At 55.2% G+C, this 14,436-nt stretch overlaps 3 protein-coding genes and 2 non-coding genes across 5 annotated transcripts; all 5 read left to right on the top strand.

Moving 5' to 3' along the window:
* The first annotated feature begins 133 nt into the window (after positions 1-133).
* On the top strand, positions 134-206 carry BJ171DRAFT_t25. The gene has a single exon. It is a non-coding gene; the product is annotated as a tRNA-Lys (tRNA).
* A 4-nt stretch (positions 207-210) lies between these two features.
* BJ171DRAFT_t26 lies at positions 211-284 on the top strand. The gene has a single exon. It is a non-coding gene; the product is annotated as a tRNA-Asn (tRNA).
* Positions 285-764: 480 nt separating this feature from the next.
* Positions 765-2,919, top strand: BJ171DRAFT_112004 (uncharacterized protein). Its single transcript, XM_053105461.1, has 4 exons — positions 765-880; positions 994-1,110; positions 1,239-1,577; positions 1,807-2,919. The coding sequence occupies exons 1-4, from the start codon at positions 782-784 to the stop codon at positions 2,770-2,772; spliced, it is 1,521 nt and encodes a 506-aa protein (XP_052971338.1). The 5' UTR covers positions 765-781; the 3' UTR covers positions 2,773-2,919.
* Positions 2,920-3,955: 1,036 nt separating this feature from the next.
* Positions 3,956-6,102, top strand: BJ171DRAFT_418714 (Prephenate dehydratase-domain-containing protein; the record flags this gene model as incomplete). Its single annotated transcript, XM_053107353.1, has 6 exons — positions 3,956-4,140; positions 4,310-4,367; positions 4,614-5,015; positions 5,101-5,287; positions 5,491-5,677; positions 5,961-6,102. 6 exons carry the CDS (start codon positions 3,956-3,958, stop codon positions 6,100-6,102), a joined length of 1,161 nt encoding a protein of 386 aa, XP_052971337.1.
* A 5,741-nt stretch (positions 6,103-11,843) lies between these two features.
* On the top strand, positions 11,844-14,213 carry BJ171DRAFT_418608 (serine/threonine protein kinase 15; the record flags this gene model as incomplete). Its single annotated transcript, XM_053107348.1, has 8 exons — positions 11,844-11,899; positions 12,013-12,224; positions 12,403-12,520; positions 12,619-12,635; positions 12,736-12,773; positions 12,908-12,973; positions 13,383-13,572; positions 13,804-14,213. Coding segments are annotated over 8 exons (1,107 nt in total), but the record flags the coding sequence as incomplete, so codon positions are not given.
* Positions 14,214-14,436: the final 223 nt, after the last annotated feature.

Below are 14,436 nucleotides of genomic sequence, written 5' to 3'. Positions count from 1 at the left end.
AGTTTGTTGGATGCGTCTGCTGTCAGAGGGAGCTATCGATTTGTAGACGGAGCAGAATGATCAATGGGACGACTGAATTGATATCCGGGACTAGAAGAGGTCAGATAGTCACAACCGATAACTCAGACATCCAGCCCGGCTAGCTCAATCGGTAGAGCGTGAGACTCTTAATCTCAAGGTTGTGGGTTCGACCCCCACGTTGGGCGCTCAGCTCCTATGGCGCAATTGGCTAGCGCTTTCGGCTGTTAACCGGAAGGTTGGTGGTTCGAGCCCACCTAGGAGCGATTCCTTTTTTCCTCACTTTTGCAATTTTGCTGCCAGATTGCTGTTGTCCCTGCTCTGCTCTCCGGATGGTCTCATCTCCTCCAACTCATTCGTCTTGGCTCGTTGTCTTATCGCGGCTCCAGTCTCGCCATGGATTGTTGTCCACGACAAAATCGCGCCGCATACACAACCTCCACTTTCGCTTTCCCATTTGGGAACCTCGCTGGCCGCGTGACTTGAAGCAATTGATACATCGCAAATACGGAATGTACATGGCAAGGGGATTCGTGAAAGAGTGCCCAGGCGCAGCAATCCACGCGATCCTGTGCGTGTCCCTGTTTCAAATGTCTCCATTTGGCCTGATGGACAAGAAGTGTTTCGCCAATCCATGGGTCGGTCCACTCCCGAGGGCTCGATCCAAGCGGCCTTGCCTCCCCTTTGTCAATCCAAGCTTTTCTGTCTGGCTCGTCGCTTGGTCTGGACGAATCCCTCTCTGCCTCCGTCAGCTCTGAGCGCGATGCTGGGGAAGGCGATGATGCACCCGCTGCTCCTGCTGCTCGTCGGCAGCTTGTTCATTCGACGCTGCACTTGCGATGTGACTTTTTCCTCCACCACGGTATGATCGCTTCGACTGTGCTCTTGCTCTGGGCTGAGACGCCTCGCTGCTGGATCGACACCTGGCTGAATCAACGCTGAAACCACTGCCAACCCCTGTTGATAACGACTTAGAACACATGGGTTATCGGTAATAATTACAATGTGATCGTGAACGTACCGAGGCTATTCCCAACAAATGTTAGGACTGGTGGTTTGAATATTCCGGTGATGGTAACAATTGATATGTGGGTAAGTCTCGAGTAACAGGCTCCTCTCGCTTGCCATCCTATCACATCTCTTCCCATGAACTGTTGTCGAGAGAGCGCAGTGTATCACCGTTCGCGCCTAAATATTGTTCGATCTCACAACCTGTCCAGCCCGCGTCCGGGTCGAATGTGATCTACACTCTGGTGCCGACTACGCCAACCCATTCACCTTTCAATGGCCCAGTTCCAATCATGGTCCCCTTGGGCATCCAGCCAGGAAGCTATTATGTTGGGGAATGTGAGGGAAGTCCCGTAGTATGTTCGACTGATGGGGCATTTTTGATCAATGTGGTCACCTCCATCACCACCACCACTACTACTACCACCACCACCACTACTACTACTACCACCATCCCCAAGCCCCCCTCCACCACCTCGGACGCCAAGAACCCTCAAACCGGCGGCGCTCCTCCTTCTGTTGTGACCACCAGCCACCAAAGCATCGTCACGGTCAGTCCCATGTCGAGTGCGGCTGCAACCAGTCCCATGTCGAGTGCAACTGCAACTAGTCGAGTGTGATTGCACCCAACGCCATGTGCCGCTTCACACTGGCTCTCACTCACAGGCCGCACTTGTACATGAGCCCCTGGCTTCGGCAATTGTGATTACCATCTTCGGCATCCACACTCACCCAACTCACTCAACTCACCCATTCACCCATTCACCCATTCACCCACAGGCGCCGCAGATCCAGACCACGGGCAATGCCTTCCTCCCTGCCACCACCGTCGGAGTCGGCCGAGGTGCCGTCACCACCAACGGCGGCTTTCCGCTTGCACCAACCTCGGCCACTTCGGGCTCGTCAACAAGCTCGACCGACGGCTCGGCCAACAGCTCGGTCCCCAACTCGATCATCATCGCTGCCGGCGCTGTCGGCGGAGGAATAGTCCTTGTTGGAGTGTTTGTCGCATGCATCCGAGCCCAGAACAAGAGTCTCGCGGCCCAGATCAACCGAGAGGCCCAGATCAACCGAGAGGCTCAGATCAACCGAGAGGCTCAGATCAACCGAGAGGCACTGGCCAACAGAGAGGCACTGGCCAACAGAGAGGTGCCTCCTGTTGTCGTTGTCGACCGACCCGATCGTGCAGACCACCCGCAGCCCGACCAGCTCAAAATTGCGAGCCGCTCGCAGCCCGATCGCCCTGAAGCATTCTCGGCCAGTGAAAAGTACCGTGAGGCATTCGGGAACTTTGATGCCGCCACGCAGTCGTCGACCCCTGCACCTCGCTCAGACACAACAGCCAGCGCCGTCACTTCCCCCAGCTCCAAAGTCGACTCGATCCACCCTCCTTCGTACGAGAGTGTGGCCTCGTCCCCGGCCCTGGCTGCGTCCCCGGCCCTGGCTGCGTCCCCGGCCCTGGCTGCGTCCCCGGCCCTGGCTGCGTCTCCAGCACCCGGCCGGCTCTCGACCCTCAGCTCGAGTGCGTCGTCGCCGGCCGTCGTTTCAGCCATCCCAACCATCCCCAAGCTCGACTTCCGCGAGGTCATCCAGGCTCGACCGGCCGAGCAGCCCGACGAGCTCGACATTGCCGTTGGACAGCGAGTCGTTGTGCTCCAGGAGCTGCCTGACGGCTGGGCCCTGGCCGAGAGCGAGACCGGGCAGCGAGCCTATGTCCCGCTCAACCACCTGAAGAAGTGCTCGTGAGGAGCAATGGCTGCCAAGTGAGGGGCGAGCCACTTGATGTGTCGCATGGAGCTGTCGCAGTGGACATCGTTGTCGATGCATGCCAATGCATGTCAGTTCGTGCCGATGCATATCAGTTCAATGCATGTCAGTCTCGGACGAGGATCTATTGCAGACCGGTGACCTGCCATTCGGCATCCATTCGACATCCATTCGACATCCATTCGACATCCATTCGACATCCATTCGATACACCACCAAGGACTCGTGCCAATGTCGATCCAGCTGCTGAGGCTCGATTGCTTCAGGGACTCTCAGCAGTGTTGGTTTGTTAATGCCGGTGCGGAACAGTGACATGCCGTTCTACTTGGTTCTTTGATGTTACTCGGTTCTATTTGATAGTGCTTTGCTCTCTTTGATGTTACTCGGTTCTCTTCAATTCTATATCGTTCCTTCGGCTCTGTTAGAGTTATTCGATCCTGTGTATTTCCCATTCGCTCAGATCCAGTCCTGGTTGCTCTATGTGTTCTGCTATTTACAAATAAAGTACTCTCACAGTGAGTGGCCTTGATCGTTCTCCACCGGGCACGCCATCGATGGATGGCATCATTGGTCAAGCTGGTCCTGCAGTGTCGCATTTCGTCGGGTCTGGACCCCATCCGCATCCACAGCGATTGGATGGTGCGCTGATGTCGAGATTTTTGCCGTTTTGCCATTGGTTCCTCGGCCATCTCAGGGTATCTTCAAATGGGTGATGTGGATTGGTTCGCGCGCAATATTGAACCCAACCAACCGATCTCCTTTGGCGATGATCGACTGGCATTGGCACCGTGAGTGTGCTAAATGATTCAACTCCCTGGACGGGAACTGGGGATCTCTGGTGGCGGCGGAGTCGCTCAAACCATCTCGCAAATCTGAGTCTTCGTGGACTCGATGGTATCCCTTCCTCCTACTTCCACGAGGCGTTCCCAAAGGCAGCCACGATGCCAGTCTCCTTGGACACCCTGTTGATCGCGGTTGACGATGGACGAAGCTCAGCGACAGCCCCGATCCAAGCAAAGTGACCCGCTGAATGCCCACGTGATCTACATAATATCGGCTGATGATACCCTGCAGCCGACCTCAAATGTCCCCGCTTTCGTCCTTTGCCGCCGCCAGATCTTCACGACAACGAGCAACAGCACCCCTGCCCGCCGAGCCTGCCATGAACCCCACCGTTGACGGATCTGCATCCGTGGCCGAGCCGCCCGCCCAGGATCTGACTGGACTGAGGCTCAAGATCGATGCTGTGGACCAGAGCCTGGTCAACCTGCTCAACGAGCGGGCCAACATCTCGATCGGCATCGGCATGGCCAAACGAGCCGAGATGAAACGCAAGGGTTTGTCCGAGTACGGCTCTTCCAGCACACCCTCTCTGGATACGGCGCCACCCTCCTCGGCGTTCTGCATGGGACCTTCTCACCGATCGTCCAAGCCTGCGTCGAGTGTGCCGTGCCGTTTGCGATACCGCCCGGCCAGATTGTATTTAACCCTTCACCAATGGTGGTCTGTTGTGTAGGGACGAGCAGAAGACCCACGTTCACATCCCCGCCCGAGAAGTTGAGGTCTACCAAAAGGTGGGTTATGCCCAAAGCGCAACGTCCTGGCACCGATTGGCGCGCAACAGTGGGGACATCCGCAGAGCTGTCCTGTCCATGTCGTTCTCTCGGTTTGTGGGATCTGCCGTCTTTTACGATGCTGTATCACTTGCTTGGGGCTGGTACTGCACTCGGGCCGCCGGCTGCCACCATAACCGAGACCGTGACCAGACGCACTTGCTGAGCTCGCTCCTCTGCCGTTTTTTCGATCGCCCAACTCGCCAGATCAAATCGCTGAACCATGGTCCTCTGTCTGACGATGCCGTCCACGCCATCTATCGCGAGATCATGTCGGCATCCATCTCGCTGCAGAAGGATGTGACCATCGCTTTTCTTGGCCCTAAAGGCACCTTTACTCACCAAGTGGCCTATGAGCGGTTCGGCGACTCGGTTGGATACTCCGAGCAGACCACCATTGCCGATGTCTTTGCGGCTGTTGACTCCGGCGCCGCCACGTACGGGGTGGTGCCCTTTGAGAACTCGACCTTCGGGAGTGTGACCCAGACGCTGGACAGCTTTATCATCAACAATGTCCAAGTGCGTGCCGAGGACTACCTATCTATTCATCACTGTCTCCTCGGCAATACGCCTCTGGAACATGTCAAGCGCATCTACAGCCATCCCGAGGTGCGTTACCCGAAGCGATTGCATCGACAGCCTAGGGCTGCAAGCTGCTTGCCTGAAACTCATCTTTTCCGGTTGGAACTCCCAGGCTTTCGGCCAGTGTCAGCGGTGGCTCAAAGAAAATGCCCCCCATGCCGAGCGGATCACTGTTGCGTCGACTGGTCTTGCTGCCGAGATGGCTGCCAAAGAGAAGAACGCTGCGGCCATCTGCAGCCGTGTCTGCTCCGAGCTTTATGGCGTCGACATTATCGAGAAAAACATCGAGGACCTGAAGAGTGAGTCGCCGCATTCGTTGATCTGCCCCTCCTTCGGTCTCATGTGTGAATGCGTCGCAGCTGCTTCCTTCCACATCCTTTAGATTGCAGTGTTGGTGCTCCTCAGCAACTACCTGTGCGTGCATAGAGATCCTCGAGTCGATTGGCATCATGGATTTGGCCGCCTTCGACCCTGTCCGCTCACCCAAGCTGTGTCTCCGCAGACAACACAACCCGCTTCTTCATCATCGGCGACAAATCAGAGAGCCCAACCAAAGACGACCGTACCCTTATGTACTTTACGGTCGACCACCGCCAGCCTGGCGCCCTCTGTGATGCCCTGAACGTTATCAAGAACAAAAACATCAACCTGACCAAAATCGACTCTCGCCCATCTCGTCAGCGTCTGTGGTAAGCATTGTCCTCCTGGCCGTTCGAGACCACCGGCGCGATCAAAGCTCCGTGAACCGCTTGGATGCGAGCTGGGTGCGAGCTGGATCGTGGAAATTGCGATCAGCCATGTTTAGTGAATCGGGATGGGCTTGTGATGTCGACTCGCCTTTGTAGTAGTGGGTCTGCAAAGCTGCCGCGAGGACGGATCTTGGAATAGCGCCGTCCGCCACCAGCCCGAAGCAGACCCAACTCTCGGTCTGCAGCTGATCTGACTCGGTACTCTGCCAATTGTATCGGACAGGCACTATATCTTCTTTATTGAAATGGAGGGCCATGTGGATAACACAAACGTCAGAGAAGCCGTGTCGGAGCTAAAGAACTTTTGCTTGGATGTGAAGATCCTTGGCTCATATCCTAACCATCGTCGCGTCGAGACGCCGTAAGCCGGCAATTGCTCAAAGTCTCCCAACGGTCAGCCTCAGACACATTGGCTGTCTTGTGCTGTCGCCTATTGGGTCTCCGGCCTTGGCTTGTGGGCCGGATCGTGGCTTAGGCTGCAGATGCATGCGCTTTTGACAATACAGAGCGGGCCGATACTCTACATTTGCCACGCGTTCTCACAAACCGACCTGGCCGATCGCTTGCGATGATTTGTAGCTGCTGTGTTTGGTGCGCTTCCCGAATGCTCTTGATCGGTCTTGGTGGTCGCGGGGAGTGCGAGGGGCTGCTCGGATCTTTCAATCATCTGGATGCTCGCGCCGATGGATGTGCTGTGAACCCAAGGACCGGATCCAGAGGGCGGGCGGCTTCAGAGCCGAGCAACCTGTTGCGCACAGACTGTTCTTCTTGGTCCGGCGCAGTGGCGATCGCATCGCCGTTGGAGATGGCCGCCCCTGCAGTTTGTGTGTGATTGGCGGCCATATCCTTCTGCCGCCGACTCGCTGCACGATCGGCGCACGTTTGGGTCTTTGCCGCTCACTTCAATTTGCCAACGCAGAGCTGGTAGATTCAGCTCCTCACCCACTCCGCTGTTGCTTTTATCGGACTTGGTCCCAACAGCCGTCTGCAGCCCGCCACAGTACCCTCACGTTGCCCGCAGGACCATTTGGCAATGAGCTCCGAAGGAACCGGTGAGGCCAGCGCCTCCCGGAAGTTGCCTGGGTCTGGGTCACTTGCAGCCCCGATGCTGATGAGCTCGCTCTTTGTCCACTCTACTGCCGAGCCATCCTCGTCTGCCACACTCGGTGGCCATCGCAGCACCCGGCCTCGGCCTCGCCGAAACACAGGCGGGGCAGAGTTGGATCCGGCGGGGTCACATATCCCCAGAAAGCTCTCGAAGAGGAAAAGTACCAGCCTCGCCAACTTACTGATGCTCTCGGGCGAGAAGTCAGCCAACCGGAACCGAAACTCGGTTGCAAGCGATATCCAGGCAGACAACCGCGGCTCGCTGGGCTCGAAGAGAAGCACTGCTGGGTCGGGGCCAACCCTGGCCGAAAGCAGCAAGATCGAAAAAATGAAGCAGTCGTTGGCTCACCTCGCCTACCGAGCGACGCTCGAGCCCAAAAAGAGCGAGCTACAGCAGCCTCTGTCGCCGTCACTGCCGACATCTCAACTGCAGACGCAATCTCAACAACAGTCGATCTCACTGCCTGTTGAGCAACAGCAACAGCAACAGCAACAGCAACAGCAACAGCAACAGCAACAGCAACAGCAACAGCAACAGCAACCACAACAGCAACCACAACAGCAACCACAACAGCAACAGCAGCAACACCTGATATCGCAGTCCTCACAGCAGCAGTTCCCACAGCAGCCGTTCCCACAACAGCAGCTGTCGCAACAACTGGCTCTGCCACAGCCAAGCCTTGCTTACCGGACCAATGTAATGTCGACGGACGGGAGCAGTCCCGCCTCGGTCTTGAGTTTGAAGCCTGGGACCGGATTCTTCGACAAACGATCATTTGCTCTGTCTGGTAGTTCACCAAAGCTCACGGCGACGGCTATGCAAACCTCTGCTCCAACCCTCGCCTCGATGCCACTGCCTTCGACTGGAAGCGTCACAAGCGCATGCTATGAAACTCCTCCCAGAGATGTCCCCACGCTTACATCGCGATATCTCGGAGGCATTGTGCCTGGCGGATCTCACTATGCCAGCATGAACCGGTCCCCAAGATCCACGATCCGAAGCACAACTCCGATCTCTGGCTCGCACACTAGTGCATCGCGGACGCTTTCAAGCCACCACCGCCAGCCCTCATACTACCGGAATGTGCTGTTTCGCGGGCAGCAGTGGCTCTACCTATTTCGCAACCGACGACATGGGTCAGGGGGGTTTGACAGCGTCCTGAAGCGATCATATTCCAACCAAGAACGCCATTTCAGCGGTCCCGGGCACAGTGTTGACCTTGAAGACCCAGAGGACGAGCAAAATGGCCAAGTTCAGTTTGAGGAGCTGAAAAGCGAGCCAACGAGATCGCCCAAGCGCACCGAGTCGATCTCGCCCATGTTTGAGACAGTCACGGCACAGCTGGCGGAGGAGAACGCGCATGGCAGCGGTGCGATATTCCACATCACAAGTCCGAGTATTGCCAGTTCCAAGATATCGTCTCCAAGTAGGGGACACATGGAAAGTAGCATCGGTATGGGAATGGACGAAGAAACATCGTTCCATCATCTGTGGGGTGGAATGCAAGATGACCCCCTGCCGCCTCAGAGTCCCCAGCCCGCTCATGATGATGCGAGCCGCTTGCAGGACGACGAGTCTCCGCCGCAGGGCAGTCCGCTGCGTCTGCCCGGTGACATTGAATCTGGCAGTACATTCCGGATTGTGGACGAAGACTGCGCCGTCGCTTTCAACCGCGATGTTCAAAAGTACCTCGAGACAGAGATGGTCAAGGCCAAGATCCGAGCCGATGTCGGAATACGGCTGATCTATGGCACCACGATCCTGAGTGCTGCCATCGAGGAACCAGTCAGTCCGCCGCGACAGGCTGGTCTTTCAAAGTACTTTCGATCTCGATTGGTCCACGCAATGAGCTGGCCGCCATCGCTCGTTGGTACAGTTGACGATGAGCCGATGTGCAAAGTGGGGGGAGGTTTGGATATGGAATGTCCGGGTTTTGGGAAGTTCTATTGCACTTTAGAGATTCAGTAGCTTCGTATACTGAGTTGGACTGGGTTAAGAGGCGTATTTGGGATGACAAAAAGCGTCGTTGGTGGTCACCCAGCATGCCAATAGGGCCCATGGGCATGGACCTCAGTATAGGGTCTAACTGGAGCTCACACATGGATGCATCTTCTCCCTCTTGCTCCGACTTCCCTGCAGTTTCGGTGTACGACGATCTGCTCAACCAAGTCGAGTCCATCGCACGATATTTTCTGTTCATGCCTGCTAGCGAGTTCATGAGCACGCCCCTGGCCAGCTATCTTATGAAGCGACTCGAGGAAATACGCGAGGAACTCCGAGCAACTTCAGTCTCGAATGCAGATGTCAATGATCAGATCACAAAGCTTCTTTTTCTGCTCGCTCCTGTCGTTCGGATTGCGGAGAGTCTGGTGAGTTATTCATAAACTCATCGAACCAGGTCCTCGGCCCTGAGGGCGGAATCGTATCTCTGTAGTTTTCCAGAGTCAAGGAGCGCTCAAAAGGATCAGACACTCACGAAATTATGATATTCTGCTGTCGAACGACCTTAGAATCAACACTCTTTGGTCATCGAACAGAGTCGGTTCAGCCTGCTTTCACCGCCAGTGAGTGTGTCCAAGCGGATGCAGGCCTACGAACTCAATCCACAGCTCAGCAACGACTCTCTCACGAACGGATCGGAAGGTGGCACACCGGATGGACACCGAAAAAACAGCTTACTCCACCAGTCCACGCTTGCCATGTCTTTGGCACATCGCCAAACTGATGGAGGTGCCCCAGCCCAGGTGGCAAGCCAACATCGCGATATCTCCGGCAGCTTGCCGAGGGAGAAGCACGCCGCAACAAGCGAAATTGTCCACTCCCGCAGCGAGTCCGACATCCCTGTGTACAGCCATGATATCCGCGACGAATGGGAGGTTGGCCACGCCAAGTCGACCCATGCAGATATGAAGGATCGCGACTTTGATGAAACTGGCGAGGCTCTTTCGGACGATCAGTCGCCCCCCAGACCAAGGGCTGTCTCGCATTTGTCGAGAACCAAGCACGACTTTGAATCGCCGCGGGCCTCGGTGCTCTCATGGGGAAGACCCAAGGAGCAGGAATCGGACGGCTCTCAGCTCAAGCTCCTCTTCAAGCTCAAAGGAAAGGGTGCATCAAAGCCAATTCGCTCGGAACCAAACATCATCCAAGCGCAACCAGCAACCGATAGTCCGGCTCAGGAATCTGCGGATTCGTCGAAGGTTGGTACTGGCGGATACGGCACTCATGTTGCGAGCTGGTTCTTGCCGAGTGTTGAGTATTGAGTATTGAGTGTTGAGTGTTGAGTATTGAGTGTTGAGTGTTGAGTGTTGAGATGTCTTGGTTTCCAAAAGATTCATCCACAGGCTCCGAAGCCTCTTGGATCAATGTTGCTCAAATTCATCAAGCAAACGTTCTCGAGCAAGCGTGATCTCGGCAATATTTCCAACACAAGTCTCCCCACTAGATCCTCATCAGAGACGACGCAAGCTCAGACAAGTTCGAGCACACCAGTCTATACCCCTTCGGAACTTACCCCGTCGGCTCCAGGAACAATATCGCGAAGTGTTGGCACGACCCGAGATACCTCAAGCTTGTTCCAGCCCGAGGATAGGACTTCATCAGTCTCCACATACAGCCCTTCCCCGTCTAAACCCAGACAGTGCTCCCCGGACTCTGGTGCCTCTACCGCCACCCCTGCAGCAGTAGCAGAAGCTATCAAGACAATGCATTGTCGAATATGCGAAGAGATGATCGATGCTCGGCTGATCGAAGAGCACTCCAAGTACTGCGCACTCGAACAGGAGATGCACATCAAGATCTTCAACTGCAACCTGAAGTTGAAAAAGCTCGGATCCAATCTGGAGGAATGCAAAAAAACGATATTAGTCGAGGAAAGTGGGAGATGACAGTGCATTGTCACGCCGCGTCAAGTCTCGCCGCATAGCCTTGGATGGTAGCAAATTGCACCGAACGGCCTTTTGATCAGTTTGCACATAAACCTTGCTTGCCCGGACTCTGCCGTGGTTTCGGACCGACTGGCGAGTCAAGTGTACTAATATCGGAATCGATTCGCACTTCCAGGACTTTGACGACTGGATGGACTGGCAGATCATGAACAAGCTCGTCGAGGCAATGGAAGAGTCGTGTAAAAAGTACGGTTAGCATAGTGTATCCGTGTCGCTGATGAAAAGAAGGAAGACCCAGGTTGCTGTATCATGTTTTGCGTGACTGATGATCGTTCGGAACTGCCTTGGCACCATGCAGGGTTCTTTTGATCTCGGAGGACGAGGGAAAGCGCTCTATCGTCAAGTGCACCAAGTACGAGCTCAAATTCCGGCGATACACAGATGAAGCACTCCGCCTTGGTGGCCAGAATTCGGCTGTATACCATCTTGGGTCCAAGTTGTGTCGACAGGTACGCAAAACCAAGTATTTGCAGCAGCCAAGCCGATGCACACTCCATTTGGTTGTCGTTCTGTGCATATACATGGAAAGCTGATCCAAGGGCGTTGACACTCAGGTACAAGAAAAGTCAGGGCTGCTTTCCGAGTTCAAATCATATGCTGCGCAGAGGGGTGTTGGGGTCGGACAGATATCCACGACACGCAAGTCGGATGATGCCGAAAACATGAGTGGGCAAACTTCGAACCGGGATCTCCGAAGCCCTGCGTCGCTTGCCCAGAGACAGCCAGGTGAGGGACGCAATACCATTGGGTGGATAGCGACGAGTATCTTTCGCAACGCTTATCTGTTTGGGACAATCTCGCTGTCTATGTCTGTCTTGACATCACACAGAGTCCACCGGCGGCAAGCACTTTCTTTCGCTGTTCCAGGGTTTGCTCAGGAACGTGCCCAGCGGGAAGAGAGGGCAGCCCTCAGCCCAAGCCGAGTCTGTAAGCAAACAATGTCGATTGCATCGCCTACAACTGCGTCAGTCAGTGCCTCGTTTGAGCACCGGTCTCATATTGCGCATTTTGCTGCCGACACCCTCGACAGTACGACAAGAAGAAGCAAAATATCCCCTCAATCAATGACTTTGAGATCATCAAGCCCATCAGCCGAGGCGCCTTTGGGTAGGACCCATCGGGATGTCCGAAAGCTGTCTGCATCGTTACATGCATTTCGTGGATCTCTCGTGCCGCTCACGTCCTCAGAGACACTAAGCATGCTGCTGTTTGGCGAGTAGGAAAGTTTACCTTGCCCGAAAGATGGTCACCAAGGATCTGTATGCCATCAAGATCTTGAAGAAAGACGACATGATCCGCAAAAACATGGTCTCGCAGGTCCTTGCCGAGCGCAAAGTCCTTGCTTTAAGCCGCAATCCGTTTGTGGTGAAGTTGTACTATGCGTTCCAGAGCAAAGAGTATCTCTATCTTGTGATGGAGTATCTCATCGGCGGTAAGCGCTGCCGTGGGTCCCATGGGCGACCTTCTGCGCCACCACCGAATCTGGTCAACAATGCCGGTGTCGCTGAAACATCCAGCACAGCTGCCCCCACGGTCACATCGTAGCTACTCTGTAGGGGACTTCGTCGTCTCCAACTGACCTTCTCCGCTTTGCGAACTGATCGCCTCAGGCGACCTGAGTACGCTGCTGCAGGCATTCGGGTCCTTTGATGAGGACATGACTCGGGTGTATGCCGCCGAAGTGGCCCTGGCACTCGAGTATCTGCACAACAACGGTATCACGCACAGGTATGCGGGTAGATCATATGAACACTGCAGGGGACTACTGCACGCTCGTTACCGATGTGATCTGTGGCTTGACTGTGCAAATATCTTTATCAACATAGGGATCTGAAGCCAGATAGTAAGTCGAGCCAGCACGATACGCTCTGTCTCTGTATCATGGCCTGCGCTTGAGGGCACTTCTCAGCATTGAGCCACCGCCTATTCTTCCACCTCCGCAGATATGTTGCTCAACTCTGAGGGGCATATCAAGCTCACGGTGAGACTCTGTTGCTCCAGCGAGCGTGCTCGATACCAGGAGAGGGATTGGCAGAGTATGTTCGTCTATGCAGCAATCTGACGCCCATCCTTGTTCGATACCGACGGGTATGTTGGCGGCATCCTGCTCCTCAGGACTTTGGCCTCTCGCGAATATCAGTTCCTGGAGAGATCGACGGAGCTTCAGAAAACATCTTGAGCGTGAGTATTCGGCCATGGACAAGTCCCCGCCATCCAAGTGCACATCTGTGCTGTGGCTGAGAACCCGGAGCGCCAACGCCCGGTGCAGACACCTCGGATGTTATGGAAGTTTGGCCCCCCAAAGTGAATGGACCTGTATCGCCTCGCATCCATCCATCAAAGTATGTACGCTGACGCTATCTTTAATCCACTGCATTGATTCTGGCTCGATTTGCGGCTCGCGACTCATGCATTCAACCAGCAACAACTTTCAAGCATTACCATTTCACGGAAAGCGACACAGATTGCCATCAATCGCCGCAATACCATGGAAGTCATCAAAGACATTCCGCTCGACGCCCCCGAGGGCAGTGCACACCATGCTCAGCCGGCCACATCGACCATCCGCCGAGCCAATTTGACCCGCAAGCGGTTCAACTCCAGCAAGCCAATACTGGGGACGCCAGACTATCTTGCACCGGAGCTCTTGCTGGGAATCGATCACGGCCCAGCAGTGGACTGGTGGGCTTTTGGAATATGCGTCTATGAGTTTCTGAACGGATTCCCGCCCTTCACCGGCGAGTCTCCCGAGGTCATTTTCAAAAACATCCTGACACAAGGTGGGTACACAGTCCTGTCCGGCAGCCATCATGTAGCAAGGACATCGCCGATTGCTGATATGGTGCGTCATGGCCATGAGATATAGATAGGGAGGGGGAAGTCCTCTGAGCTGTCATTGGAGATGCAGGTCGATTTCCGCATATCCTGGCTCTGCATCCACATCGCGATTGCTTTGGCGGTGTGTCGGTTTTATGGCGTCATCACCAACAAAACCATGCCCTCTCCCGCAGATGTCGAGTGGGCAACAGACGAGGAGGGGATATGCCTGCTATCCGACATCGCTCAGAGCTTTGTCATGGAGCTCCTAATGTCCGATGCAAAGCGGCGTCTTTGTGCGCCAAAGATACGATCGCATCCGTTCTTCCGAGAGGTTGACTGGGATAGCCTCCGCGATCAGCCTGCGCCATTCATTCCCAAGCCACTGGATCTATGCGACACCAGCTACTTTGCCGGTACGAGGAATGCTGTGGCTGCGGGCGCTGCAGAGGGTTGGCCAACCAACGGATGCTGCTCATCTGTGTTGCTCATCTGTGTTGCACACATGTGTTGCTGCTCCTCTGCATGGTGTGGCGTTGCTTTGAGCGATGGCTCATTCTCTCGACGATTTGCCTTTGCTTCCAGCACGCAACACACGTCCTGATATCCAAAAGCTGTCCATGTCTTACGGACCGACCAGCGACGCTGGGCAAAAGGAACAGCCAGAGTGTGTCGCCGAAGAAGGCGACGAGATCTCAAACCCGCGATGTCGATTCGACCTGGATCAAATACGGGACTCGGGCGCAGAGCCGCCCCAGCGCAAGAACTCGACTGCACGCTACTACAAAGATCCCCTGACGGCCAAGGAGGATTTGATAGCGACCCAT

Source organism: Polychytrium aggregatum, assembly GCF_025602895.1.
Source record: "Polychytrium aggregatum strain JEL109 chromosome Unknown BJ171scaffold_2, whole genome shotgun sequence".
Classification (NCBI taxonomy): Eukaryota; Fungi; Chytridiomycota; class Chytridiomycetes; order Polychytriales; genus Polychytrium; species Polychytrium aggregatum.
This window is presented reverse-complemented; position numbering and strand designations above follow the sequence as displayed.